The 27493-nt window shown below is 42.1% G+C and overlaps 1 protein-coding gene across 2 annotated transcripts in view; it reads left to right on the forward strand.

The window, feature by feature from the left end:
• The window catches only part of atp13a1 (ATPase 13A1), a 60562-nt gene that overhangs the window by 19769 nt on the left and 13300 nt on the right, over positions 1 to 27493 (forward strand). For both annotated transcript variants that reach the window (XM_033012232.1, XM_033012233.1), the window contains 13 exons: positions 1022 to 1091; positions 2092 to 2198; positions 2998 to 3127; positions 4270 to 4325; positions 5693 to 5819; positions 7997 to 8134; positions 13873 to 13993; positions 15859 to 16016; positions 18911 to 19086; positions 20410 to 20520; positions 22660 to 22785; positions 24435 to 24543; positions 27216 to 27412. In XM_033012232.1, coding sequence (XP_032868123.1) covers positions 1022 to 1091; positions 2092 to 2198; positions 2998 to 3127; positions 4270 to 4325; positions 5693 to 5819; positions 7997 to 8134; positions 13873 to 13993; positions 15859 to 16016; positions 18911 to 19086; positions 20410 to 20520; positions 22660 to 22785; positions 24435 to 24543; positions 27216 to 27412 — 1626 coding nt within the window. The remainder of the gene's footprint in view (positions 1 to 1021; positions 1092 to 2091; positions 2199 to 2997; positions 3128 to 4269; positions 4326 to 5692; positions 5820 to 7996; positions 8135 to 13872; positions 13994 to 15858; positions 16017 to 18910; positions 19087 to 20409; positions 20521 to 22659; positions 22786 to 24434; positions 24544 to 27215; positions 27413 to 27493) is intronic.

The raw sequence follows: 27493 nt of genomic DNA on the forward strand, positions 1-27493 counted from the left end.
AAACTAAGTTAATCCCACCTGCCCAAACATGGTCTGTATCCCTCCACTCCCTGTCTGTTCATGTGCCTGTGTAAATAGCTCTTTAGTCGTTTGTGCTATTGTATCTGCTTCTACCAACTCCCTAAGTATTATATGGAAGGCACCTTACCACTGTGTATTTAAAAAAACACTTGCTTCAATTCTCTTTTAAGCTTATTCCCTCTCACCTTAAACCTATACCCTCTAGTCTTTGACACTTCCCCCATGCTCCACCTACCCTATCTATGCCTCAAATATTTTTATATATTTCTATTGGATCCCCCCTCACTGTGCAAACTGAAACAATTCAAGTTTGACCAATCTCTTATCGCACTCTAATCCAGGCAACATTCTGGTGATCCTCTTCAACATCTTCTCCAAAGCTGCCTCATCCTTCCTGTAATGCAGCCACCAGAACTGCATACAATACCCCAAACGTGGCCCTGCTAAACTTTTATATTTGTACCTTCTGATCTGAAAACACTAATTTTACCAGTCAGTATCCTCTCTGTCATCCATGCCATGCAAAGCTGCATGTTAGCCATTCCTAATTGGCTGTGGATGTGAACAAATGGTTCCTCAACGGATTATTTGTAGTCTTGAAGATTTGAAATCAATGGTCATGACCCGAAATTTTGCCTGTCCATTCCCTCCCCAAATGCTGCCCTACCTGCTGAGTTTCTGCAGCACTGTTTTGATCATAGAACAGCAAGCCAGTTGAATTATTGATCCTTTACCTTGTTTCTTGGTTAACTAGGTTTTAATAGAGCCCGAAGCTAACCATTTCCTTCATGCATTTATCGTATCTTTGTAATTTAAAAAAATATATATATGTGTACATGTATACACATCTTTCTGCAGGTGCCCTGTATTAGTGTCTGATTCTTGAACAGAGAAATTAGTGTCTTATGGTTGGTTTGCTCTATAGTTGACAGTCTGAAAGATCTGTTATATTTACTAGTTTGTCCTCCCCTTTACGTTTTCTTTTGCTTATTTTCTCCAGGTCTACAGGAATAGGAAATGGAGGCAAATCTCAAGTGAAGAGATTATTCCCGGTGACATTGTTTCAATAGGTAAATACTTACTCATTTGTTATGAATATGGAGAAGATTGAGCAAGGTTTGAGCTCCCATGGGGAACATTTCATCTACACAAAACCTCTACGTAAAACAAATTCTGTTAATATCCCGCACAATGGAATGACTATTCTTTTCATCTTTGAAAAATTGTGGTGGCAGCATTTTCTCTCATTTATTTTTGTTTCTTGTGCCCAATTAAATTTCAGGAGATTGGGATTGATTTGCTGCATTGTCAAATAATTTACAATCCACAGGATGCTTTACTTCAGTGCAGTTGTGAGCTTCTTTTGGCCTGGGACGATATTGACTCCCCAACCAAAGTCACAAAAAATAGTTGTGATGTTTGTTTAGTTTAGAGATAGTGTGGAAACATACCGATTGCACACTGACCAGCGATCACCTGCACTCCAGGGACAATTTGCATTTATACGAGGCCAATTAACCTCCAAACCTGTACATCTTTGGAATATGGTAGAAAACCGAAGAGCTTGGAGAAAACCCATGCAGGTCGCTGGGAAAACGTACAAACTCCGTACAGATGGCATTCGTAGTCAGGAACGAACCCGGGTCTGTGGTGCTATAAGGCAACAACTCTACCGCTGCACCACCGCCTGTTGGGGCATCAATTTTGTTGGGGAATCAATTATCCCAATACCTAACTCAATATTACATTGCAGTTGGCCATTCCGTTATCCATTCCTTCTCTCCAGAGATGCTGCCTATCCCGCTGAGTTACTCCAGCATTTTGTGCCTATCTGTGATTACATTGCAGTTATTTGACCTCAATGAGTGCAAATCAGTACCATGTTTATATCCACTACTGTGCAACGTCAGTAGTATTTCAGAAAATGTAATTGAAAATGTAATTAATTGTGGGCTTTGGATTATTCTGAATGTGTGAAAGGCACTGCATAGTTGCAAGCTTTTTCTAATCTTTCATCTGTTGCATGCCATTATCCCTCTAGGTAAGGTTGTTTGCTTTATTTCTGATTAGGTCGGTCACCTCATGAGAATCTGGTCCCTTGCGATGTTCTGTTGCTCAGAGGGCGATGTATTGTAGATGAAGCTATGCTAACAGGAGAGTCTGTTCCACAGATGAAGGTACGGTGGAAGGGTGACAATTTGAACAACCTTAAGATTAGAGAAGGAAACCTTAAAATTGAACATTTATGCACATAGGAATTGATATTTACCCTTGAAAACTTGTGATTTACTTGGCTGAATGAAACTGTATATTAGGCAATTTTTAAAACATTTTTATTACATAAGGGGAAAAAGTGTATGTGTTACCAGATTGTCTATTGCACTTTTTATTCCCAGAGGAATAAAACATCTGGCAGCAATGGACAGACTCCATTCAGATGAATGAACATTATCTGTTCATTCCCTTCAAAGATACTGCCTGATACTCTGAGTTCCTCCAGCCGTTTGTTCTTTACGCGAGATTCCAGCATTTGCAGTTTCTTATTTCCTAAAATTTGTGGGAGCTGTGTCCTTTTTGTTCATGGTGCGAGAGGTGGGAACGGGAATAGGTTTGATGCAGTTATTGCCCACCGCAGTTTTTGAGTGCAAGGAGAATTTGTGTTCCGTTCTCCGGGTCTGCCAGTTATCAGCAATGCAGTTCCACAGTCCTGCTGCCCTCCCCATCTCCCCATACGTTTGAGGTATGTTCAAAGACAGGAACTTTCCTAGTGCATGTTAAAATGTCTGCTGGCGATGAGATACTGGTTTCCCTTATACAGATGACGAGTTCACATGGTGACCAAGACTGATCACCAGAAATTGTCTAAACAGTTTGCTGCAGTGAACATTGAATCTTCAGTTTCTTATTAGAAATATTTTGACAAATTAACGGCAAAATTGGAAAAAAATAATATTTTCAATGTGGTGATTCTCACAGGAACCAGTGGAGGACGTTCCTCCAAATCAGACACTGGACTTGCAATCAGATTCAAAGCTGCATGTAATATTCGGGGGAACCAAGGTCGTTCAACATACTCCACCCCAAAAATCTATTGCGGGACTCAAACGTAAGTATAGAAAAATAAAATTTGCAACTGGAATTTTTTTTTCTGATATTGTCATAATGTTAATATATTTTCATTGCACTAACATGAGGAGAAATTTATTTTAAGTCCCGTATGTTATCGTCCACACATTTTATTATATTTGTACTTTAGTCTATAATAGCACCATGCACAACCAAAGAGAGCGTGCAAGTGATGATTAAAATTCAGCACTTTGGCCCGTTTATCTCATTCAATAAATAAGTGTTTAAATGCTCCTTGTAACTTAAGTTTTCAATTCTTATTCCAAATATTACTTTCTCTTCACTTTTGCCTTCAGTTTAATCTAGTTTTCCAAAATTCTGATATACCCCTATTGATATGTTATGTATGTGACGATACTTGCTTCAAATTCTATGCCTGTAGGGTGGCAATAGAGATCAGACTAGTGTCCATTTTCACAAAATGTCTGCCGTGGATTTGTTCATCTTTTAATATGGAAATCTAATCTGCTCTTGCACGTAGATACAAATTTGTAAAATCGATGAATTTATATCCACATACAAGATATTTAGTGCTAGCAGAATTTATAAATCTGCAATAGCTGTAGGTGAGCCAATATGATCCAGTTTTAAAGTTTAGACAACTTTTTTTTTTTTTTTTGGTTTGTTTTTTTTGTTTATTTTATTAGAAGTTAGTACAATACAAAACAATACAGTGGGACCTAATTTTAGGTGCAAACTAGGTCATAACTTAATTATACATTCTATGTACAACCTCTAGTTTTATGTTTTTGAAAAGGAAATAAAGACAAGAAGGGAAAAAAAAAAAAAAAATTGGAGAAGAGAAAAAGAGGAAAAATAGATAGTAGAAAATAGAAAAACGTGAAGTGTGTGTATAAGAAAAGAAAAAGTGGAAAGTAGAAATAGGAGAAAAAGACCCTTAAAGGAGAAATTTTCATTTCTATTCATCTATTCGGAGATGTAAATCTATCCACGACCTGACAACTTAATGTACCTGAAGAGCCATAACATTGTATGTGGCATTTTGTCTCACTTTTTGTTTCTCTCTGACTCTCAATATTTAAACTAGCTTATGCTCTCTTGGCAAATGGCATTTTATTTTTCGCTATATACTAGTGTTGCTCTCTTGTTATAATTCCTCAGCTGTGGATAATGGGTGTGCTGCCTATGTACTGAGGACTGGCTTTAACACGTCTCAAGTGAGTAGATTGAAATCTGTTTCAACACCGTCAGCGTTGAGATAAGCTGTATGTTATTATATAATTATTATTATGTGACCACGGGTGTCTCTACCCCTGAGAATTGTGATCAGGAGTCTTGGATTATTCCCAATCAAGACTCAAATACAAATCTGCCTGGCACATGGCCTATTTTTAAGGTAGGGAGTAAATTCGGTGGGAGGACATTAGAGTTTGCTGGTATTTGAGAATACAAATATTTTATGGTAAGTGGAGAGAGATTTAGAGGGATCTGGTGGGCCTTTCTCCTTCCCCTCCCCCCCTTGACCAAAGTGTGAGAACTTGGCTTGCACTATTGGTGAGACTGGTGGAAGCTGTCTGACTTATCAAGTTGCAGGTACACAAAATTGCTGGGGAAACTCAGCGGGTGCAGCAGCATCTATGGAGCGAAGGAAATAGGCGACGTTTCGGGCCGAAACCCTTCTTCAGACTTATCAAGTTAGTCACTTGAACTGTCTTACTGAAAGACCGTGGGTTGAGTGCAGGAAGACGGAATTAAAACACATGGGACTGTGACAGACCAGAATGAGTCCACCACTCTCCGCAGCCCCTTGCATTCCTATACATTGCAATTTCCGTACTAGGTCATGATGTTAACAATTCTGGAGTAAGAAAACGGTCCCTTGCCTTCCCACCCCAGTCCCAACCTGCACTTGGGAAATCTTGTTGGTGTATAAAACATAAAATTATAAAAGGACTGGACAGGCTAGGTGCAGGAAAAATGTTCCCAATGTTGGGCGAGTCCAGAACCAGGGGCCACAGTCTTAGAATAAAGGGGAAGCCATTTAAGACTGAGGTGAGAAAAAACTGTTTCACCCAGAGGGTTGTGAATTTGTGGAATTTCCTGCCACAGAGGGCAGTGGAGGCCAAGTCACTGGATGGATTTAAGAGAGAGTTAGATGGAGCTCTAGGGGCTAGTGGAATCAAGGGATATGGGGAGAAGGCAGGCACGGGTTATTGATTGGGGCCGATCAGCCATGATCACAAAGAATGCCGGTGCTGGCTCAAAGGGCCGAATGGCCTCCTGCACCTATTTTCTATGTTTTCTATGTAAGACATTATGTAGATAGAAGTGCCAAAGCTTGATTGGCATTGCATTTTTTGCCTTGTCCTGAATCTTTGTAGTGTGTAGACTTTTCTAATCCTCTTTTTTTGCTTGCCCTTTTCTCCGGGATTGGTAGAATGGCAGTTTCTTTAATTGCATAATTATGTTATAACGGCCAAGAACAAACCAGAAAATAGGATGCAGTTATATTACCATTGCAAACTGAAAGTAAGTGCAAGAAATTAAATTTTAATTTTAATTTGTTTTTCTTTGACACTACCAGGGCAAACTGCTGCGAACAGTCCTATTTGGAGTCAAACGGGTTACTGCCAATAATCTGGAGACATTTATCTTCATACTTTTCCTTCTCATCTTTGCTATTGCTGCAGCGGTATACGTTTGGGTAGAAGGTAAGTTTAACAGATTCCCAAGTGGTGCTTTGTTTTAACACTCGTGCCTTGAGGAGGATAACCTGATCGAGTTTAAGTTTCTATATTTGATATGGCTTGTCCTTCTTTTGGGTGGGACTAGGGAGCATAGCTTCCCTATTTGGCATAAGGATTGATGGAAAAAGGGGGAGAAGTTTCCTATGGTGTGAACATTGAATTCTCCAAATTTCTCCTCTAATAACCCCCCTCTCTTGGGCTAACACCTATTCTTCCTTTCCGCTTCATTCGTTTCTTTCACTTCAAAATTTGCAAATCTTAAATCCGTTTGTCACGCACCTTATTTCATTTCCGGCCTCTGTCCAACTATCTGCTTATCAAAACCTCCCTCACCTGCCAATGTTTGTCCTGCCCCTCATCTATTCTAGCTTTCCTTCCCCCCCCCTCTTTTCAGTCTGAAGAAGGGTCCTGACCCAAAGCATCGCCTATCCATGTTCTCCAGAGATGCTGCCTAGTCGCTGAGTTACCTTGGCGCCATCTTTTTTTCAATGTATTAGGACAATAGTCATTGAGGTTCTATATCGACCCAATGAAGGGGAGGGTCAGAATGGACTGAAAATGTACTACACCTGAGAGTCCTTTGGAGAGGAAAAGAATTGTAGCAAAAAGTTGCGTGGAAATTTTTTTTTTTACCATAAGGAAAAAGTATTGTGAGCCTTTTTTTTGACTTGGAGCTAGTCCCACAAAATTATGTCGATTCAAATGTATACTCGCAACACGAGTTAAAATTGAGTATGCTTATTACTTGTTTATCTCTCAAATCAAAAAAATCTGGACCCATATTTGTATTCAGTAAGGCTAAGTTCTTTAAAAAACCTTTTGCTGGTACACCAGTTCGTATCAAAATGTGCGATCTGGCAGTTGTGCTTCAAAGAATAGTTCCTTTTGAATATAAATTATTTGTTTTCAAGCGACCATTCCCTTAAGATCTTAGTGATAAGTGAAGATATTATCGAGTGATTAGTTTACTGGGAATGTTTCATTCAGTGGCTATTCGCGAGTGTAATTTACTAATATACTTTCGCGTGCATTTTAATTACAATTACTTTTCTCCTTTTTTTTGCTCAAATGGATAAGAACTCACTTAAATCCTAATCTATCATTAACTTTTGATGACTTTCAAAAGCATTTGGGCCGATTATAGAGATAAGAAGGATTTGGAGGACTGTGGGCCAAATGCTGGTAAATGGGACTAACCCAATATGCCAACTTGGTCGGCATGGACAAGGTGAGGCAAATGACCTGCTTCCATGCTGTATAGAAGATAGACACAAAATGCTGGAGTAACAGGCAATATCTCCGGAGAGGAATGGATGTCGAGACCCTTCTTCAGACCTTCCTTCCTACACATTCCATGCTGTATAGCTCTGACTGGTGTAGTTATAATTGTTAGTGAAAAGTTTTAACGCAAGTGTATATAAAACAGTTTTGGTATTGTTACCACTCCCCATATCTCCATGAATTTTGCAAGCCGTGCGCTCATTACAGGCTACCTATCCATCTGGATTTTTTGTATTAATTGGCTACAAATGTACTGTTACAGTACACTAATTACTGCATTGTGCAGTTTCAACACATGCTAATGCACTTTGAGAGTTAGATGCTAATTAGTCAATACCCTCTCCCTCGGTTATTGACAGCAGTAATGCTGAAGAGTAATTTCTTGGTTGAAAAATAAAAAAAGCAGCCCTTCTGTGTGATATGAATGTGCATTGTAGAATCTGTTTCAAATATAGATGTTTGTAAGCTTGAAGGTGCATTTGTTCCAAAGCAACTAATCCTCATCCAGTGAACCTGATGGGAGGAAAGAAGAAAATCTGAAAATATAATCTGACACTGAAAATCTGAAAATATAATCTGAAAATATAATATGACACTGAATCTGAATTCAGTGTCATATTTTCCAGGTAATATTTTGTTCATCCCCTCATCTGGTTCATTAGTGTGTGCATCATATATTTTTCCTTAAGCAATATCCACCATTACCTTTACTAGTGTTACCTGAAGAATCTTTAGAGCTGTATCTCGATCATGGTCTGAGATCCAGATATTGGGAGCCATTGACAACCTTTTAGCCATTTCAAAGAGCTAAGTTTATTGTAGTTGTTGATGGTCAAGACCTTTTCTTGTTTTGCTTACAGGTACAAAGGACCCAAACAGAAACCGTTACAAGCTGTTTTTGGAGTGTACGCTAATCCTAACATCTGTTGTTCCACCTGAGCTCCCAATTGAATTATCACTGGCTGTCAACACTTCACTTATTGCCTTAGCTAAACTCCGTAAGTACTCTGTGAAGCTGAACGGCGCAATCAGGGTTCAAACTATGTCATTATTGAAGGATGAAGTTGCAAGGGTAGTTATTAAATGGGAGAAAAGTGGGCTTTTGTTGTAAGAAGTTTGTCACTATTATTGAAAATATACCCAGGAGCAGGAATCGACCATTGTTGTCTGGCAGTTGAATCTGCAGCCTTCTCAGTGGGAATGTAACTAACCATCACCATTGAGATACAAGCTAAATCATAGCCACTTGGTCAAGGTCCTGAAGTGCATCTGACAGCAGGAAAATACAGATAATAGAGTACGAACATAATGCCAATGGAGAGAGATACAAAGTGCTGGAGTAACTCAGTAGGTCAAGGCAGCATCTGTGGAGAAAAAGAATGGGGGATGTTTCGGATCAGAACCCTTCTTCAGACTTCCGGTCGGAAGTATGGAACTCTTCAGACCAGAAGACTGAAGAAGGTTTCTGACCCGAAATGTCACCCATCCTTTTTCTCGAGTGATGCTGCCTGTCCCGCTGATTTTCTTAAGCACCTTGTCCATCTTCAGTGTATACAAGCATCTGCAGTTCCTTTCTATACATGGGGAGTAGTGTCTGGCTGACAGATGAGTATTTTTCTTGGGCTATAACTTAAAGTTCAAGTTATCTAAGTAGTTGAATCGCCTAGAATATTGTGGGGTAACTTTTTAGCGAAAAACCAGAAGTAAATTGTTTGCGCTTATTGATTATTATTAAATGTGATTTCTTAAATGTGAGTAAATGAGTCAAGATATTAACAAAGATAGACACAAAGTGCTGGAGTAAATCAGCAAGTCAGGCAGCGTTTCTGGAGAAAAGGGATGGGCGACAATTCAGGTCGGGATCCTTCATACTCGTTTGAAGAAGGGTCCTGACCTGAAACATCACCCGTCATTTTTCCCCAGAGATTCTGCCTGAGCTGAGTTACTCCGGCACTTTGTCCTTATCATTGGTATAAATAAACCAGCATCCACAGTTCTTTGTTTCCACAATTTATTTTTAATCTGGTGGTGAATGTTGGATTAGGAAATTTGATAGATACAGAATCCTCAGCTACTTTGGAGAAATCGATGTGAAGTGTAAAAAGGTGGGAGATATAGGGATGTTTACTGGCACAGCCACATTAGGACAAATAGATCCAACCTATCTAAATCATGATATTTCAGAGCTTTTCCCTTGGAACAAGGGAATTCCTGTAAATTGAATGCAGACAGCAAGATTGTCAGTGTGACACTTAATAGCTAAATATAGAATCTTCCTCACTTGCGCCATGAAACAAAGAAGACCTTTGTAAATGTTTAGGAAAGAACTGCAGATGCTGGGAAAATCGGTAGACATTTCTCCAGACCTTTGTAAATGGTTATTGGTAGGAAAATTAATTTTTAAATGACTTGTCATCCTTGTAGTATTTTACTTAATATTGTTGATTGGATACGAGTAATATTGATTCTGGCAATGCAAAAACATTTGGGATGTTTAGAAACAAGCCAAGTCTGAAATTTGGCTCGGCATATTGAATCAGACTAAAAATATGAAAAGTCACCGTGTCCCCTATCATAAGTGAGTTATGGGTTGTTTTGTTGGTATGTAATCAATTACCTGACCGCAATTAAATAAGATATGAATGAAGGGCACATAAAGTGCAACTAAGGCAAATTGTTGGATACTAGTGCAGCGAGACGATTGAATGGTGCATGAGAAGACTGAATTGCTACTACGTGGAATGTACTTACTTTGCAGGTCCTCAGCCATGTGCTCTTGTGAATGTTAATAAGAGCAAATTAATAAATGTTCAAGACAGGAGAGACAACAGTGAGAAGTAGGAAAATTATTGCTGGTCCACAAACTGGAGCTATTGTTAGTGTTCCCTGGCCTTGATTAAGACATTGTAGGGAGTATATGCTTGCTTGTTATTCACTAATATTTTTCATGTGGATATAAATCTTGAGTTCAAACTTGACACAAGGTCTTGACTATCAGATGAGCAACCTCTCTGATGTACACATGTGGAGTCTGTGTTTAGTTAAGATTGGGTTTATGTGCAGTAACAGTGAAATATAATTCTTCAAAAGGGTTAGAGTTCCTTGCCTTGCAGTTAAATAATACACCTGTGTTATTTAACAGTTAATTGTTACTTAGTGATAAACAGAACCTATAAATGAGTCTGCCCGCTTGATGTTTCTTTTGATGTTTTTATAAGTTATGCTGTAGTAAACAGAATTCCTTGTTTGGGCAGGAGTCTGTTTGAGCCGAAATTCATAATTTTGACTTTAAAAAAAAATCTTACTTCAACACAATCGATTTGAATGATTTTCTACTGCAATTTTAAGATCTGTTAAATACTATTTTTGTGTGAGGGGGCATTGGGATAGGCTGGTGCATGTTCTTCATGATTCATCATCTAGATACATGCATGGCCTATTCTTCACAGAGCTTTATTTGAGTTAGAGTTGGTGAACTAATGTTTGGTTTTTGTAGTGGGTCTTCAGAATTGGTCCGAGGCAAGAATAGGCCAAATAGATTAGATATTCTTTCATCATGGCTAAAATTGGATCCTGACCTCTGGTGCTTTTTGTTTAGTGTTTAATTTAGTTTATTGTCCCTTGTACCGAGGTGCAATGAAAAGCTTTTTGTTGCCTACTAAGCAACAGATAATAGGTGCGGGAGTAGGCCCTTCGAGCCAGTGCCGCCATTCATTATGATCATGGCTGATCATCCCCAATCAGTACCCCGTTCCTGCCTTCTCCCCATATCCCCTGACTCCGCTATTTTTAAGAGCCCTATCAAGCTCTCTCTTGAAAGCATCCAGAGAACCTGCCTCCAGAGGCAGAGAATTCCACAGTCAGCAGTAGGCGGAAAGACTATACATGCTTACTATCAAGCCGACCCATTGCACTGATGCCTGAAAAGGGAATAGCGTTTAGTGCTAGATAAAGGCCTGTAAAGACTACCCCAAATGTGGATGGTAGGAGAACTGGAATAGAGTTGGGAGGGAATAAGTTGTTGTAATCATGTAACGTCACCTATCCATGTTACTCCAGCACTGTGTCCTTTAGTGTAAACCCGCATCTACAGTTCCTTGTTTCTACACTCCATAACATGTTACCTACCACTGTCATTCACAATATTGTTGTTCGGCCTCTTTCCTGCTGCTTAGGTAGATAACTGCTGCTGATCCTTGTGGGGCAACATTAATCTTGTTCTTGTGTAGGAAGGAACTGCAGATGCTGGTTTAAACTGAAGATGGACACAGAATGCTGGAGTAACTCAGCGGGACAGGCTTCTCTGGACAGAAGGCATGGGTGGCGTTTCGGGTCGAGACGGTCAGTCTGAATAAGGGTCTCTACCCCGAAACATCACCCATTCCCTCTCTAGAGCTGCTGCTTGTCCCGCTGAGTTACTCCAGCATTTTGTGTCTATTAACCTTGTTCATCACTGGTCCATGTTTTTTCTGCCCCTTTCCAATTTCTTAAGTGAATCAATTATTTCCACTGTATGCTTTATCTTGGCAAACATTTGCATGCATTATGAAAGTCCATATAATTAATAGCCATGAACAGTGCTCTATGCAACACATCACTGTTCCAGAAATTCATTCGGGGTTATTGGGCATGCCCTACTTCAGTAGGAAGGGATATCCTTGGGAAAGTTGGTCATTGAGTTGGAGTTATCTTGTTTGACTATGGCACAATTGGACAGAAACTGAAGTCTTGAAAGATAATCAAAAACGTATGAGCAAGTTGGCCAAGATTGGTGATTAAATTAGATTAAGACGTATGCCAGTAAATAAATATTGGAAATCAATTTGATATTTCATTTTTAACCAATCTAATTTCTGTTGAGAAATTCATAATTACTTGTTCAAAATCACTCCAACTAAAGAGATTAGGGATAGTATTAAGCTAAACGATTTGTAAGGTGGCGAAACAGATGAGCAAATCTGAGGATGAGGACAGATTTAAAATAGATAGGGGAATAAAGAATTGAAAGGGTAAGAGAATAAAATAAGCTAGTGAGTTTTCATGAAGGCAAATTCAGAAGTATGTACAGTTATGTAAAATAAACTGCAGGTCAGTTGAAGGCAGGTAGGAAAAATTAAAATGGAAAAAACATACAAAAACCTCCTCTTAGAATAAAGGGGAGGTCATTTAAGACTGAGATGCTGCCTGTCCCGCTGAGTTACTCCAGCATTTTGTGTCTACCACAGGTATAACTTACACGGCAGTTAAGAGGAACTAATGGAGTTGGTGCATTGGATATTTAATATAGTGCTGCACTAAGTTTTGCTGGACAGAGTAAATAGTGGTTACCAAATTAGAATGGGTAGAGGATTGGTTAAAAGACAAAAAAATGTGGAATAAATAGTGGTTTTTCAGGTTGATGGGTTGTGGTGTGTAGGATACCATAAGAGTCAATGATGGTCCATGATTCAACCTGCTCCCATCACTCTTTCATTGTTTGCACTTAAGATCATCATTCTTTTTTCCCCTCCTGCCTTCTATGGTTCCGTTAACTGCTCTCTTCCCCACTCAGGAACAGTGTAGTAATAGCCCTGTTCCACGGTGCGAGTTCATTCCAAGAGCTCTCCCGAGTTTAAAAAAATAATCAAACTTGTGGTAAGCACGGAGAATGAACATAGCAGGTCGGAGCTCGGGGACGTCTCTTAGCGGCTCGTAACGCTAACGGCAGGTACTCGGGAAGACTCGCTAACGGCAGGTAAGCACAGGAAGACTCGTGAAGTTTTTCAACACGTGGAAAAATGTCCACGAGAGCCCCGAGTACCGACGAGTGGCCATTACCGTAAATCTCCGAGTTCGAATCAGGGCAAACTCGGGAGAGTTCTTGGAATGAATTTGCACCGTGGGACAGGGCTATAAGCTGTTCTTTCTTCCAACTTGGCATTGGCTAAAGGTCAAACCTGGGAGTAAAGCATTAACCAGGCATGAAAGAACAGGAAGAGGTCACCCAGCCCCTGAATCTTGTGTCACTTAAAATAGGTCATGGCACACCTGTATCCTAACTATATCTCTGTGATTTGGCTCTCTATTGCCTTGATATGATGAATCTGATTAATGATACATTTTGATGGAGAATAAATAGCAAACCCTTTAAATGAAGGAAAATTTCCCCTCTTCACTCTCGTAAGGATGCAGCGTCACCATCTGAAATGTGGATAACTTCTCATCTAAACAGTTTAGTTTAGTGTGTGCCGAGGTACAGTTAGCGGAAAGGCAACGCACAATTGCAATCGAGCCGTCCACAATGCACAGATTCATGATGATGGGAATAACGCTTGGTGCAAGGCCATGTCCGATTGAAGATAGTCCAAGGATTTAGACAGGTCGTGGTTGTAAGATTGGGTCCTGGTGTAAAGTACTGCCATCAGCCATTTAGCGGTGCTGCTTCTTCCTGCATACAGGCAGCAACTGAAGAAAGCACCCCCAGAGGTGAGGACTGTACAGAGCTGGTCGGGCGGCCGGGGGAGGGGGCGCAGAGGAACAACTCCAGGACTGCTTGGTGTCTGTCGACTGGGCCATGTTCAGGGACTCGGCAATGGACCTGAATGAATACGCCACAGTCGTTACAGACTTCATAAGGAAATGTGTGGAGGACTGCGTTCCAACAAAAACCTTCCGAGTGTTTCCTAACCAGACACCTCGCACTGGGTTTTGTAGATTGGCATTGGGGAAAGTGTTTTATCTGCTGCTTCTCTTTCAGATGTGTACTGTACAGAGCCTTTCCGGATCCCCTTCGCCGGGAAAGTGGAATTCTGCTGCTTCGATAAAACAGGCACTCTGACAAGTGATAACCTGGTGGTCAGAGGGGTTGCCGGACTCCGGTGAGCATACCTTTTCATGCCAGTTGGCCACACTCACCTCCTGGAGGCCTTGACATTTGGATGTGGTTGCATGAATGATGGCTGCACTGCGCCGTTCCTTTTCCTATGCTTTTTTATTCCTCGGCACCTTGCATTCCCCTTAACCTCTTTGTGTAATTCTGGCTGCTCCGTTTCACTATTTTCACCTCATGATGCTTTGAGCTATTGATGCTCTGAGCACTCTAAACACTTCTCCCGCAAAGCCTGCCTTAGCCAAGTAAATTGTAAAGTGTGTTTTTTTTGGGCATAATGTCAAAGAACTTGTTCCGAAGAAATTAATACCACCTGAATTCAACTCTGAGGGAAATCTAGCTGCAATGATCTTTACATTTGTCAGGCTTAGATTGCATCCCATGACCCCCGTTCAGCCATCCTGCCAAGAAACGGTCTGATCAAAATGGTTGACATCGAGGAATAGGAGGTTATTATTCAGATGCTACAGCCAGCTCCCTCTGTGTTGGATAGACACAAAATGCTGGAGTAATTCAACAGGACAGGCAGCATCTCTGGGGTGAAGGAATGGGTGACGTTTTGGGTTGAGACCCTTCTTCAGAGAGTCAGGGGAGAGAGAAACTAGAGATATCAATGGGTAAGGTATGAAAACAACAGATTAAAGCAGACAATAGGTGCAGGTGTAGGCCATTCGGCCCTTCGAGCCAGCACAGACATTCAATGTGATCATGGCTGATCATCCCCAATCAGTACCCCGTTCCTGCCTTCTCCCCATATCCCCTGACTCTGCTATCTTTAAGAGCCCTATCTAGCTCTCTCTTGAACGTATCAAGAGAACCGGCCTCCACCGCCCACTGAGGCAGAGAATTCCACAGACTCACAACTCAGTGAGAAAAAGTGTTTCATCGTCTCCGTTCTAAATGACTTACTCCTTATTCTTAAACTGTGGCCCCTGGTTCTGGATTCTCCCAACATCGGGACCATGTTTCCTGCCTCTAGCGTGTCCAAACCCTTCTAAACTCTAGAGTGTACAAGCCCAGCCGCTCCATTCTCTCACAATGATCAAGGAAATGTAGAATGATTCATTGTTGGCTGAGGGGCCAGTGTGGACGAGGGATACAAACAGTAAAATTAATGAGGACAGTGAAACAAGTCAGAGAACTGTGATTGGGGAGGGATGGAGCGTTAGCTTTAGCGAGTGTTGGCTGGAGGCTCGAAAGTTATTCCTGCTCACAATCTGCTCATCCACATGAACTGTAGAAGGAACGTACGGGGTTTTATTTAGTGGCAGAATTCCTCGTGCAAGACCTTTAAAATAATTAAGTGTATTAAATGTTTTAAATTTAATTCACATACAGTTAACTTTGACCCTGAGGTCCGAAAACTGCAAACGTTCGTTGCTGCTTTTGGAGTCCATTGGCACCAAGCAGGTGTCCAACGGTTGGTTCATACCATGCCCTCCATAATGTTTGGGACAAAGACCCATCATTTATTTATTTGCCTCTGTACTCCACTGAGATTTGTAATAGAAAAAAATCACACATGGTTAAACTGTGATTGTCAGAGTTTAATTGTCAGATTTTAATAAAGGTAATTTTTATACATTTTGGTTTCACCATGTAGAAATTACAGCTGTGTTTATTAGATATGCAAAAAAGTGACAATGATAAAGGAAACAGGCCATTGTTGACTGTTTGTTGGGTGAAAACAAGAAGCTGGTGCGACTTGGGTGGGGGAGGGATAGAGAGAGGGAATGTCGGGACTACCTGAAGTTGGAGAAATCAATATTCAAACTGCGGGGCTGTAAGCTGCCCAAGCAAAATAAATCATTTCTCTGTTTGGGGTGAATATGAGTGTTTCTATTCCTGTTGCAGAGAGGGCAAGGAATTGGTTCCCGTCTCGGACATTCCCCTACAGACACACCGGGTGGTGGCGACGTGCCACTCACTGGTACAGATGGATGACGGCACATTGGTTGGTGATCCCCTTGAAAAGGCAATGCTCACAGCTGTTGACTGGACACTCACAAAAGGTGTGACAACCTTTTTGGTTTTTCTGTAATACTGTGCTATGAAGGTGGGCAGATTTTGCAAAGTAAAATGGAGAACATTCTTTGCAAGAATTCAATGCATGCAGATTTAATTAATTGCACTCTGATATCTTGAATTTGTTTTGTTGATGTATTTGTTGAATTATTACATGTTGCAATAGTTTAGTTTAGAGATACAGCGTGAAGACAGGCCCTTCGGCCCACCAAGTCCGCACCGACCAACATTTCCCCGCATTTGCCCCGCATTATCCGGCGCACACAAGGGACAATTTACAATTACCCCAAGCCAATTAACCTACAAACCTGTACGTTTTTGGAGTGTAGGAGGAAACCGAAGATCTTGGAGAAAACCCTCGTGGATCACGGGGAGAATGTACAAACAAGCACCCGTAGTCAGGATCGAACCGGGGTCTCTGGCGCTGAAAGGCAGTGGCTCTACCGCTGCACCACCGTGCCACCCTAATAGTAATAGTCGAGCTAACTAACTCCTTGAGCCTCTCCAATTTTTAGAGACTGTTGGCTTCAAAGCTATGAACGGTGTATTGCTAATATGAGCATATGCTATTCTTTCTCACACTGCTCCGGCACTTGCCTTGGTTCTGACATTTTATTTGCCCATTTTCCTGCAATTGTGTTTTTCACATTTTGTTTTTCCCCACTTATTCCTCGTGTTTATACTTTAAACTCGTTGATTTAAACTATGACAGAGACTATGACTCAGAAGTGGACAGCAGAGGAGCAGATCCTTCAGCCCACAAAGTCCATACCAAGTATTATGCCAAGTTACGAGCAGTCGTGTAAATTCACGCATGAAAGTTGCTTTTATCCCTACTTAAGCCAAGTGAAGAGGAGGCAAAAAAAACGGATTCCTATGTGATTCCAAGCAGCTCCCTGTAACCTAATCAATGTGGGCAATCTGCTGACCCAAGCATGGTACAAGACTTGGTCTTCCATTGGGTGGCCAGCTCCCAGTACATTGGCGAAGACCAGCACAGACTCCCCCAGTGTAAGTAACCACCTTTACTCCAGATGTTTAAGAAGGAACTGCAGATGCTGTAAAATGGACCCGAAACGTCGCCTATTGCCTTTGCTCCATAAAACCGAAGACACCAGAGATGGCTTTTACACCAGATCTTATGTGCGACATTCACAAACATTAAAGGCTAGAGTTTGCAAAATCTTATTTTTTAAATCCTAAAGCTTCCCCTCCTATAATCTCCCTTAAAGTAATGAAATGCATTTAAATATACTGATTTAATAATGCCAGAAGGTTAACTTTGATTGGGGCCTGAACGGAGAAAACTGCCAAAGTTTGCCATTGCTTTTGTAGTCCATTGGCACAGAGCAAGTGTCCAAGGCTTGGTTAATAACTGTTGGAAGCCTGACCTTCATGCCTCGAGAATCCCAAGGCTGTGCTCAGTTAAGTGTTTAAAAGCTGGTGGATCGACAGGAATCTGAAGTAGTTCTGAGCTCTAATTTTTGAGACTCGTCTACTGTTAAATTGCTTTCTGTGGCCAATGGTGACCCCTGGCGAATTTTGTGGAAATTGCAGTCCAACACAAATTAAGCTGCAGATGCAAGGAACTGCAGATACTGGAGTTTTAAACAAAACACACAGTGCTGGAGGAACTCAGTGGGTCAGCCAGCATCTGTGGAGGGAATGGACAGACGGCTTTTCTGGTCCCTATCCTCCTTCAGACTCAAATGAAGCTTTGAGTTTTTTTCAACCAGTTAATTTTTTTTGTTGCTTTACACCACAACATCTTATTTTCAATTTGGCCATGAAAACTATGAGGCAACAGTCCCTTTAGCCCACAGTCAGTACCTAATATGATGCAAAGTTAAATGTTGCTCCTCTGACTGCCTGTGATCCATATAATTCCATTTCAATAGACAATAGGTGCAGGAGTAGGTCATTCGGCCATTCGAGCCAGCACCGCCATTTAATGTGATCACGGCTGATCATCCCCATCCCGTTCCTGCCTTCTCCCCATATCCCCTGACTCTGCTATCTTTAAGAGCCCTATCTAGCTCTCTCTTGAGAGTATCCAGAGAACCGACCTCCACCGCCCTCTGAAGCAGAGAATTCCACAGACTCACAACTCTCTGTGAGAAAAAGTGTTTCCTCGTCTCCATTCTTAATGGCTTGCTCCTTATTCTTAAACTGTGGTCCCTGGTTCTGGACTCCCCCCCCCCAACATCGGGAACATTTCCTGCACATAAAAGGATTGATCTAAAAGATGGGACATGTTGGTTGGTGTGGGCAACTTGGGCCGAAGGGCCTATTGCAATGCTATATGACTATGACTATTGCTAAATTAGGGGTCGTAGTGAGAAATGGTGATGATGGATTTCTCCACAGATTAACGTGAGCTTGCCAGGTTAAATGGCCTCATTATGATTTGGTAATTCCTATTGAAGAAACATTCCAATGCCTTTTAATGTTTGTTCCGTGTTGACTGCACAACTTGCTTCAAGTAAAGCTCGCATTACTTTCCTACACCTGTTATATTGATAAAATAATCACAAATGTTTTTCGGTTATTTACAGTGGCCTATCTAGCTCTCTCTTGAAAGCATCCAGAGAACCTGCCTCCACCGTTCTCTGAGGCGGAGAATATACTAGCATTATCCTACACACCAGGGACAATTTACAATTTCACCAAAGCCAAGAACCTACAAACCTGTACGTCTTTGAAATGTGGGAGGAAACCGAAGCACCCGGAGAAAATCCCCTTAGTCACGGGGAGAACGTACAAACTCCTGAAAGGCTGTACCCGTAGTCGGGATCGATCCCGGGTCTCTAAGGCAGCAAATATTATGCTGTGCCGCCTATGTTTGTCTTGACATTTGTCATGTTTTTCTTTGCTCTTGCAGATGAGAAGGTTTTCCCTAAAAGTATCAAATCACAAGGTCTGAAAATCCACCAGCGCTTTCATTTTGCCAGTGCGTTGAAACGCATGTCAGTCTTGGGCTCCTACGAGACGATGGGCTCCACGGACCTCCAGTACTTCAGCACAGTGAAGGGGGCACCTGAGACGTTGCGTAGCATGGTAAGGGCCCGACTTGGCAGAGAGCTCGCTAAATGTGGGGAGGTGTACCCGGGCTCTGCGAGGAGTGGGGTGATGGGGGTCGTCTTTGTTTTTAAACAAAAGCCCTTTATTTGTGGTTACAATCAAAAGACCATTATCACACAGTTGAGGTAATTCTTGTCATTAACTATAACTCATAGCCATCTCTCATTAAGTGGCAATGTGACAGATTAATGCAATGGCAAAAAATGAAGGATAGACGAGGTGAATTGAACACTGTGGTATGATTTGGAGTCCATCGCCTGGAAGGATTGTGGAAGCAGATTTACTAGTACCATTCGAAGGCGTTGGATACAAGTTACTAGGGGAGAAAAGGTCAGGATGTGATCTAAGAGCAGCCCAAGTTGGAGATGTCTGTCTGAGAGCTGGCACAGGCATGTTGAGCTAAATGGCTGCTCTGTGCACACAATTCCATGATCCTTTTGAAGCTGAAACTAACATTTTTAATACAAGGTGCCGTTGTTTATGAAAGTACAAAAGCATTAAAATTTGGCTTCGTATTCCAGGTCACAGTTTGAGGCTGTAGACATCCCCTCAAGGGTGGGATGTCCACACTCCAGTAGATGGATTGACATTGGCTTTTACATTGGAGCTTTGTGTTTTTATGCTAAAGGCCCTAGTCTAACCATTTTTAATTAAAGTATGTGAACAATATTGAAAGTCTGAAGAAGGGTCTCTACTCGAAACGTCACCCATTCCTTCCATCCTGAGATGCTGCCTGTCCCGTTGAGTTAATCCAGCATTTTGTGTCTATCTTCGGTTTAAACCAGCCTCTGCAGTTCCTTCCTACACATTGAAGTTCTTATTGAGTTGTGAGAAGCTGTTTTTATATTTCTGTAGACAAGTCCAACACTGCAGATTGCTTAGGACCCCTGAGATTTATAATTCTGAAGGCGTTGAAGCTGAGCCGTTTAATGCAATGTATACTTCATGAATCTTGCCTTTAGCTTTGGCATGGCTTTATATGTGGTTTACTGGTCAGGTTTGGGGGAGTTCCCCCACCCTGCCACGGGTACCATGTAATCCCGTGCTACCTGTTCCATGGTCGGATAGTCGACGACTAAACCGTCTCCCCCACCTGGTTTGCCAGGTGAGGAGGGGGCTGTGGACCCCCAGCAGGACCAAGAACAAGACCTGTCAAAGGGCGGATGAGCTCCTAGCGAGCCAATGGCCATCCACACTTCAGTAGAAGTTGTGATTACTGTCGTACGTAGCATTGTAAGGCATCATGCCCGTTGATGTTTTCAACGATGGTGATGATGATGACTATTGGTTGTTTTCCAGTTCTCGGAGCGTCCAAGTAATTATGATTCTGTCCACACGGAGATGTCACGAGAGGGAGCAAGAGTATTAGCCTTGGGGTATAAAGAGATGGGATACCTCACTCATCAGCAGGTAATCATGTTCTTTCTTGCTTCAGGTAATCAAGCCGTACAATTAGCAAAGTTACCCCATGATTATAAATACCCCATTCTGGACATATCCTCCAAAGATGCTGCCTGACCCGCTGAGTTACTCTAAGACTTTGTTTTACTCAAGGTCACTGCAGTTCATTGTCTCCATTGATACTGAGCCAATGAGGATGTATTGAAGGGACCTTGTACAAGGTACCTTCAATACATCCTCATTGTACAAGGTACAAGGGGCCAAAAGCCTGGTCCAAGAGTGTTTCAAGGTTGCTCTGAATGATACGTGGTTCAGACATCATAAAAGTGTGCTTCGGTAAATGAAGCTTTAGTTGGGCTAACAAAATCGGGCTTGATGAGGCTAGCGGTTAGTTGGGCTGAGGGAAATTAGAGAGGTGGGAGGAGTGAGGTCTTGCAGGAATTTGAACGCGGGTGAGAAATGTAAATTGGAGGCACAGCACAACAGCCAGTGTGGGACATCAAACTCTCAGGTGAAAGTTAAATGAACAAGTGTAGTACACAGTGGTACAGCAGTAGAGTTACTGCCTTGCAGCGCTAGAGACCCGGGTTCGATCCTGACCACGGGAGCTGTCTGTACGGAGTTTGCACATTCTCCCTGTGACCAGTGTGGGTTTTCTCCGGGTGCTCTGGTTTCCTCCCAAACTCCAAAGACGTACAACCAATTTGTTGGTTAATTGGTTTGGTAAAATTGTAAATTGTCCCTAGTGTGTGTGTGTGGGATAGCATTAGTGTGCAGAGATCGCTGGTCAGCGCGGATTTGGTGTGCTGATGGGAGTTTCCACTCTGTACCGCTAAACTAAATTAAGCCAACCTTGGTGTGGCATGAGCGCTCATGCATGCAAACCTAGTTTTTAATAGTTGGAGAGGGATATTTTTACAGAAGAGATTTCTGCATCTCAAATGCATTGTGCTTGTGTAACGAATCTCTGCCTTGCCATTATTGCAAAACTTGTGGATCAGTGAATTGCTGCCCCTGAAGAAGGGCCTCGACCCAAAACGTCATTATTCCTTCGCTCCATAGATGTAGCCTCACCCGCTGAGTTTCTCCAGCATTTTTTATCTACCTTCGATTTTTCCAGCATCTGCATTCTCTCTTAAACAACTAGTGAAGGCAGGAATATTTCAGGTCGTGGTGTTAGAATGGGTTGTTAAACCATATCAAGATAAGAAAAATCCCATAGAAGGAAAACTGCAAACAGCGACTCTCCAGAAATCTGGGCTAACAATGATCGTTTATCCAACGTTATTAACTGGTGTTTCAGCAACTTTACTATGTTCAACTTGCAGCTGTCTCCATGTTGCAGTCATAGTTGTAGCAAAAGTGTATGTGCTGTTCATTGGCCTGGCCTTGTGTGGCGGATACTGTATGAACGCTGGCTGGCTGGCTGTTGAATTGGCATTTGTAATGAAAGTGTGTGTGAAGTGAATTATAAATTATTTCCTGCAGCATCTGGCAGGGGATGCAATTTCACAGATGCTATTTTCCTAAATAGGGGCACACTTTGATATTTAATTATGAATTCCTACGTGTTTGAATTTAAAACCGAGTTAAGTTACAAATACCCATCCTGATCCAGTTATTCCCTTTACAGCCTGCACCATGTGAAAATGACTCTTTTTAATCCTAAAATGCTCGAGTAACTCAACGGGTCAAGCAGCATCTCGACCAGAAAAGTCAACTATTATTCTTCAAAGATGCTGCCTGAACGGCTGAGTTGCTCCAGTATTTTGTGTCCATCTTCCATGTAAATCAACATATGCAGTTCCTTCCTACACACTTATTAATCATACACAGTATCAGATCATTTAATAGGATCCTTCGTTCCTTTACCAAATGCTCTAGGTGTAGTTTTGACCATGTCCTAGTTATATTGTTTCTTTGCTCTGATATTTCTTCAGTAGTCCACTCGGGCCAGTCAGTGCACTGAGCTGCGTATCACGCTGAGATTGAACGTTATGGGGCATATAAATTTGGTCATTGACAGCTGGCAAGACTGTGCACTTTGGAATTTATTGCCTGTTAGGTTTGCCAGTTTTTTTTTTTTGTTTTTTTTTTTTGCTTGAAGGCTTTATAACATTTTATTTCCATATTTTTCACCCTGGCTAGGTTCGCGAAATAGCCCGTGAGGATTTGGAAACGAACCTGAAATTTGCAGGCTTCATGGTAGTCTCTTGTCCCCTCAAGAGTGATTCAAAAGCTGTCATTAAAGAGATCCAGAATGCATCGCATCAGGTTAGTGCACAGTTACTGCTCCAAGTCTCACTTAGTCAATGAGTGGTGGGTTGAGGTAATAGCCAACAAGAGCTTTCACCTGGAGCACTCGGGGCAGCAGAGTGGCGCAGCGGTAGAGTTGCTGCCTCACAGCGCCAGAGACCAGGGTTCCATCCTGACTACGGGTGCTGTCACGGAGTTGGTACATTCTCCCTGTGACTGCTTGAGATTTTCCCCGGGGGTTCCCGTTTCCCTCCGCACCCCAATGATGTACAGGTTTGTCAGTTAATTGGCTTTGGTAAAAATTGTAAATTGGCCCTTGTGTGTGTAGCTAATGTACGGGGATCACTGGTCGGCGGGGAATCAGTGGGCTGAAGGGCCTGTTTCCGCATTGTATTTCTAAACCAAACTAAGCTTTAAGAGCCAAATCCTCCGAATCATGTGTCAGACACAAACATCATGGCAGCTGATGTCCTCTGATCATTAACGCAACACCCACATGCGAGTTAACATTTTTTGGGTTAAGAATCCCCAAACATTTCTTTCATCAGTGGCACGGTAGAGTTGCTGCCTCACAGCGCCAGAGACTGTGGTTCGATCCTGACTATGGGTGCTCTGTGTACAGAATTTGCATTTTCACCCCATGACTGCGTCGGTTTACTCCGGGTGCTCTGGTTACCTCCCACGTTCCAAGTTTGTAGGTTAATTGGCTTCGGTAAATTGTTCCTCGTGTGTAGGATAGAACTAGTGTACAGGTGATCGCTGGTCGGTGTGGGCTCGGTGGATAGAAGGGCCTGTTTCTGCGCTGTATCTCTAAACTAAACTATCTGACATGCAAGTGGCATTCGAATAAACCAAATTTGACCATGAGGTTCAATGGCACTAATTAGAATACAGTTTTAATTATTGCAGATTAACTCATTCATTCTGATTTATTTTTTTTCAATTATTTTCCCATACCTATTTTCTGTTTGGTGTTTTCCTTCAAATCCTGGTTGGTTGTCCCTCTGCTCCTGTGCTTTTTCCTATCATTCAACCCCTTCCCCTCTCTCACCTCTGCTCTCTCAGCCTTCACCACCTCGCCTTGCATTCAGCCACTCAGTCCACTACTCCAGCACACACTCCATGCTCCCCCTGAAACATATTCTCCTGCTGAAAAGTTAGCATTGTCATACAGCATGTAAGCGGGCCCTTTGGCCCAACTTGCCCATGCTGACCAACATGTCCCATCTACTCGTCCCACTTGCCTACGTTTGGCCCTTATCACCCTAAACCTATCCTATCCATGTACCCGTCTAAATGTTTTTTAAACGTTGGATAGCACCTGCCTCAACTACCTCCTCTGGAAGCTTGTTGCATACATCCACCACCCTTGTGTAAAAAGACAATTATTCCTCGGGCTCCCATTAAATATTTACGCCCTCACCTTAAACCTATGTCCTCTGGTTCTCGATTCCCCTACTCTGGCCAAAAGACTCTGCGTTTACCCATTCTATTCCTCTAATGATTTTGTACACCTCTATAAAATCACTACTTATCCTCCTGCACTCCAAGGAATAAAGCCCCAATCTGCTCAACCTCTCTCTAGTTCTCCTGCATTTGTTTTCCCTGGACCTCCCTATCCATTGTGTTCATCTTTCACTCATTCTGTTTCTCTTATCTTCCTGCAGATGGTTATGATCACTGGTGATAACCCGCTAACAGCCTGCCACGTGGCCCGTGAACTCTCCTTCCTACAGAAAGTGCACACACTCGTCCTCCAGGCACCACACGACAAAGGTAAAGCCAGTGCTGCTCCCGTAGTCTGAACTCAGTTAGCTTGATTGGGTTTTCTTTAAAAGGGACTGAGAATGTGTCTGATGGGCAGGGGCGACATTCTGAAGAAGGGTCCCGACCTGAAATGTCACCAGTCTGCTGGTGCAGCGCTGTTTCCTGCAAATTTCTATTGTCCACTTCTGGTGATCCTGAATGTGAATGTGCAGAGATGTGAGGCAAGGTGATACAGGGCAAAAGGATAATCAGCACGTCAAGCATGGGTTTCCCAATTGTAGCGCCTTACTGAAAGCCATATAGTTAATAGCCCCGTCCCACAGTGCGAGTTCATTCCAAGAGCTCTCCTGAGTTTAAAAAAAATCATACTCGTAAGCACGGAGAATGAACGTAGAGGGTACATCGGAGCTCGGGGACGTCTCTTAGCGGCTCGTAACGCTAACGGCACGTACTCGGGAAGACTCGCAAACGGCAGGTAAGCACGGGAAGACTCGTGAAGCCCCGAGTACCGACGAGTGGCCATTACCGTAAATCTCCGAGTTCGAATCAGGGCAAACTCGGGAGAGCTCTTGGAATGAACTCGTACCGTGGGACGGGTTTAAGTAGGAGCGAGGAAAGATGCAACGTGTAGGAGAAACTCAGCGGGTCGGGCAGCATCCCTGAAGAGCAAGGTGATGTTTCAGGTTGGGACTCTTCTTCAGACTGATCAAGAGAGGAAACCCTGGCTACTTTTGTATAGGATTTACCTTAGTAGCGTTAAAAATATTTAGCATGAAGATTATTGTTGCTCTGCCCTTCACTGGGATGCCAATCCCACGCCGGGAAAGTGGGAGCAGCACTCAATCCATCAGGACTTGAGGGAGAAAAAAATGGAACTCTGGCAATGATTTTTCATCAGAACTTTGATAACCAACTTCTAGCATAACTGCTGTTAGACAGAAATCCCACTCTTAGCAACGCTTTTCAACTGACATAATCTCTAACACTTGCATTTGCATTAATTTTGTCACAGATATGCAGACTGCTATCCAAATATCAATGCTTCTTAAAATGTGGTGAACGTTCAGTAAAACTGTAGAGCCTGGCCTCTAGTGGCGTAGGTAGGAAGTGCAGCTGTTAAAATAGCAAACAACTTAAACTGTAGGGACTTTTGTGGAGCTGTTAGTTAGATAGGTCAAGCAAGTGCACTTGTAGCTTATATGACTTTATTTATCCAAAATATGTCGAAGACTGCATCTTTTCCCGTAGCAAAGATTTTAATTCCTGATCTAGCCTTTATAGCAGGCAACACAATGGAAAATGGAAAGTGCCATCTGAGATATCAAAGGTTATTTATATAGTAGTATTTTGTTCTCTCAATACAGAAAATGTTACCTCAATAGGACACTGGATGGCTTATATGTTAATAAAAGGAGAAATCTAATGACAACATCAGTACCTTCAACTACGACTGTCAGCTTTAGCGAATTCAGACATTTGTAAAATGTGTGGTATTTCTGATCTGAAGATCAATGAAATTGCAAGTCCCGTTTATCCCTGTTCGATGAGCATATAGTCTAAAAAAAAACAACAAATGTTCACACGCTGCCTCGTTTGGTTCTGGACTGATTGGATGAATGGATAAGTTTATATGTTTTAGGAGCAGAATTAGGCCATTTGGCCCATCAAGTCTACTCTGCCGTTCAGTCATGCTGATCTATCCCTCTCAACCCCAATCTCCTGACTACCCATAACCCGTGACGCCCTTGTTTCTTTGATAAATAGACAAATGGCAGCGTCTGCAGACTTGTGTAGCGGGGATGATGCTTGAGGATGGTAGATGCAGCTGTTTTAAAAAAAGCAACGAGGGATGGGTGGGGAAGAGCTAAACACTGGAAACCAGATGCTATCAGGTTTCAGTTCTGTTTTGCATCAGGATGTGTGGTAAACTGCAAGATAAAAATCATGCATTTTGCACCAGTTTTGTTTTACTTGGCATGTTGAAATTCTGCATGATAGAAGTGACTAATGTGTCAAATATAAGCTGTCTCCAAAACTTGCCGGGGAAGGTTGGGTTCAAATTGGGTCAGAATGAAAGAATGTGCCTTCAGAAAGGAGATGAGGAGGATTTCTGTAGTCGGAGGGTGGTGATTGTGTGGAATTCATTGCCACAGACTGTTGTGGAGGCCAAGTCATTGGGTATTTTGACAGATTCTTGTTTAGTAAAAGTGTTGAAGGGTTATGGGGAGAAGGCAGGAGAATGGCGTTAAGATAGAACAGTCATGATTGAATGGCAGAGTTGATGGGCCGAATGGCCTAATTCTGCTCACAATTTGTGAACTTATCCATTCATCAATACAGAATGGGGAAATGTGTGAACATTTATGAATGAAAGACACACAATGCTGGAGTAACTCAGTGGGTCAGGCAGCATCCCAGGAGAACATGGATAGGTGATCAGAAGGTAGACAAATGCTGGAGAAACTCAGTGGGTGAGGCAGCATCTATGGAGCGAAGGGAATGGGCAACGTTTCGGGTCGAAACCCTTCGTCAGGTGATCAGAAAGCTCTTTGTGTCTGTCCTTGGTAAACCAGCATCTGCTCTTCCTTGTTACTACCATTTTGTATATATATATATATATATATATATATGAAGTCCTGTCCATATTTCTGAAGGCTAATTGTTTCTTGCTAATCCCTCAGGAGCTGAATGGAATTGGAGGTCAATTGACGGCACAATTCTTGTTCCCATGATTTTACCGACTGGTGAGCTGACCAAAGATTACGACCTGTGTATGACTGGAGAAGGTCTTAATCACTTAAGCACAACGAACAAACCATTCCTGATGAAGCTTATGCCTCACATCAAGGTGTTTGCCCGGGTTGCACCGAAACAGAAGGTTAGATTTTGCAATAAAACCGTTATCATAATGCCTTATAAATGTAACACCCAAAGGAAAGTCAAACACTAAGGCAGCATC

Source organism: Amblyraja radiata, chromosome 35 (assembly GCF_010909765.2).
Source record: "Amblyraja radiata isolate CabotCenter1 chromosome 35, sAmbRad1.1.pri, whole genome shotgun sequence".
NCBI lineage: Eukaryota > Metazoa > Chordata > Chondrichthyes > Rajiformes > Rajidae > Amblyraja > Amblyraja radiata.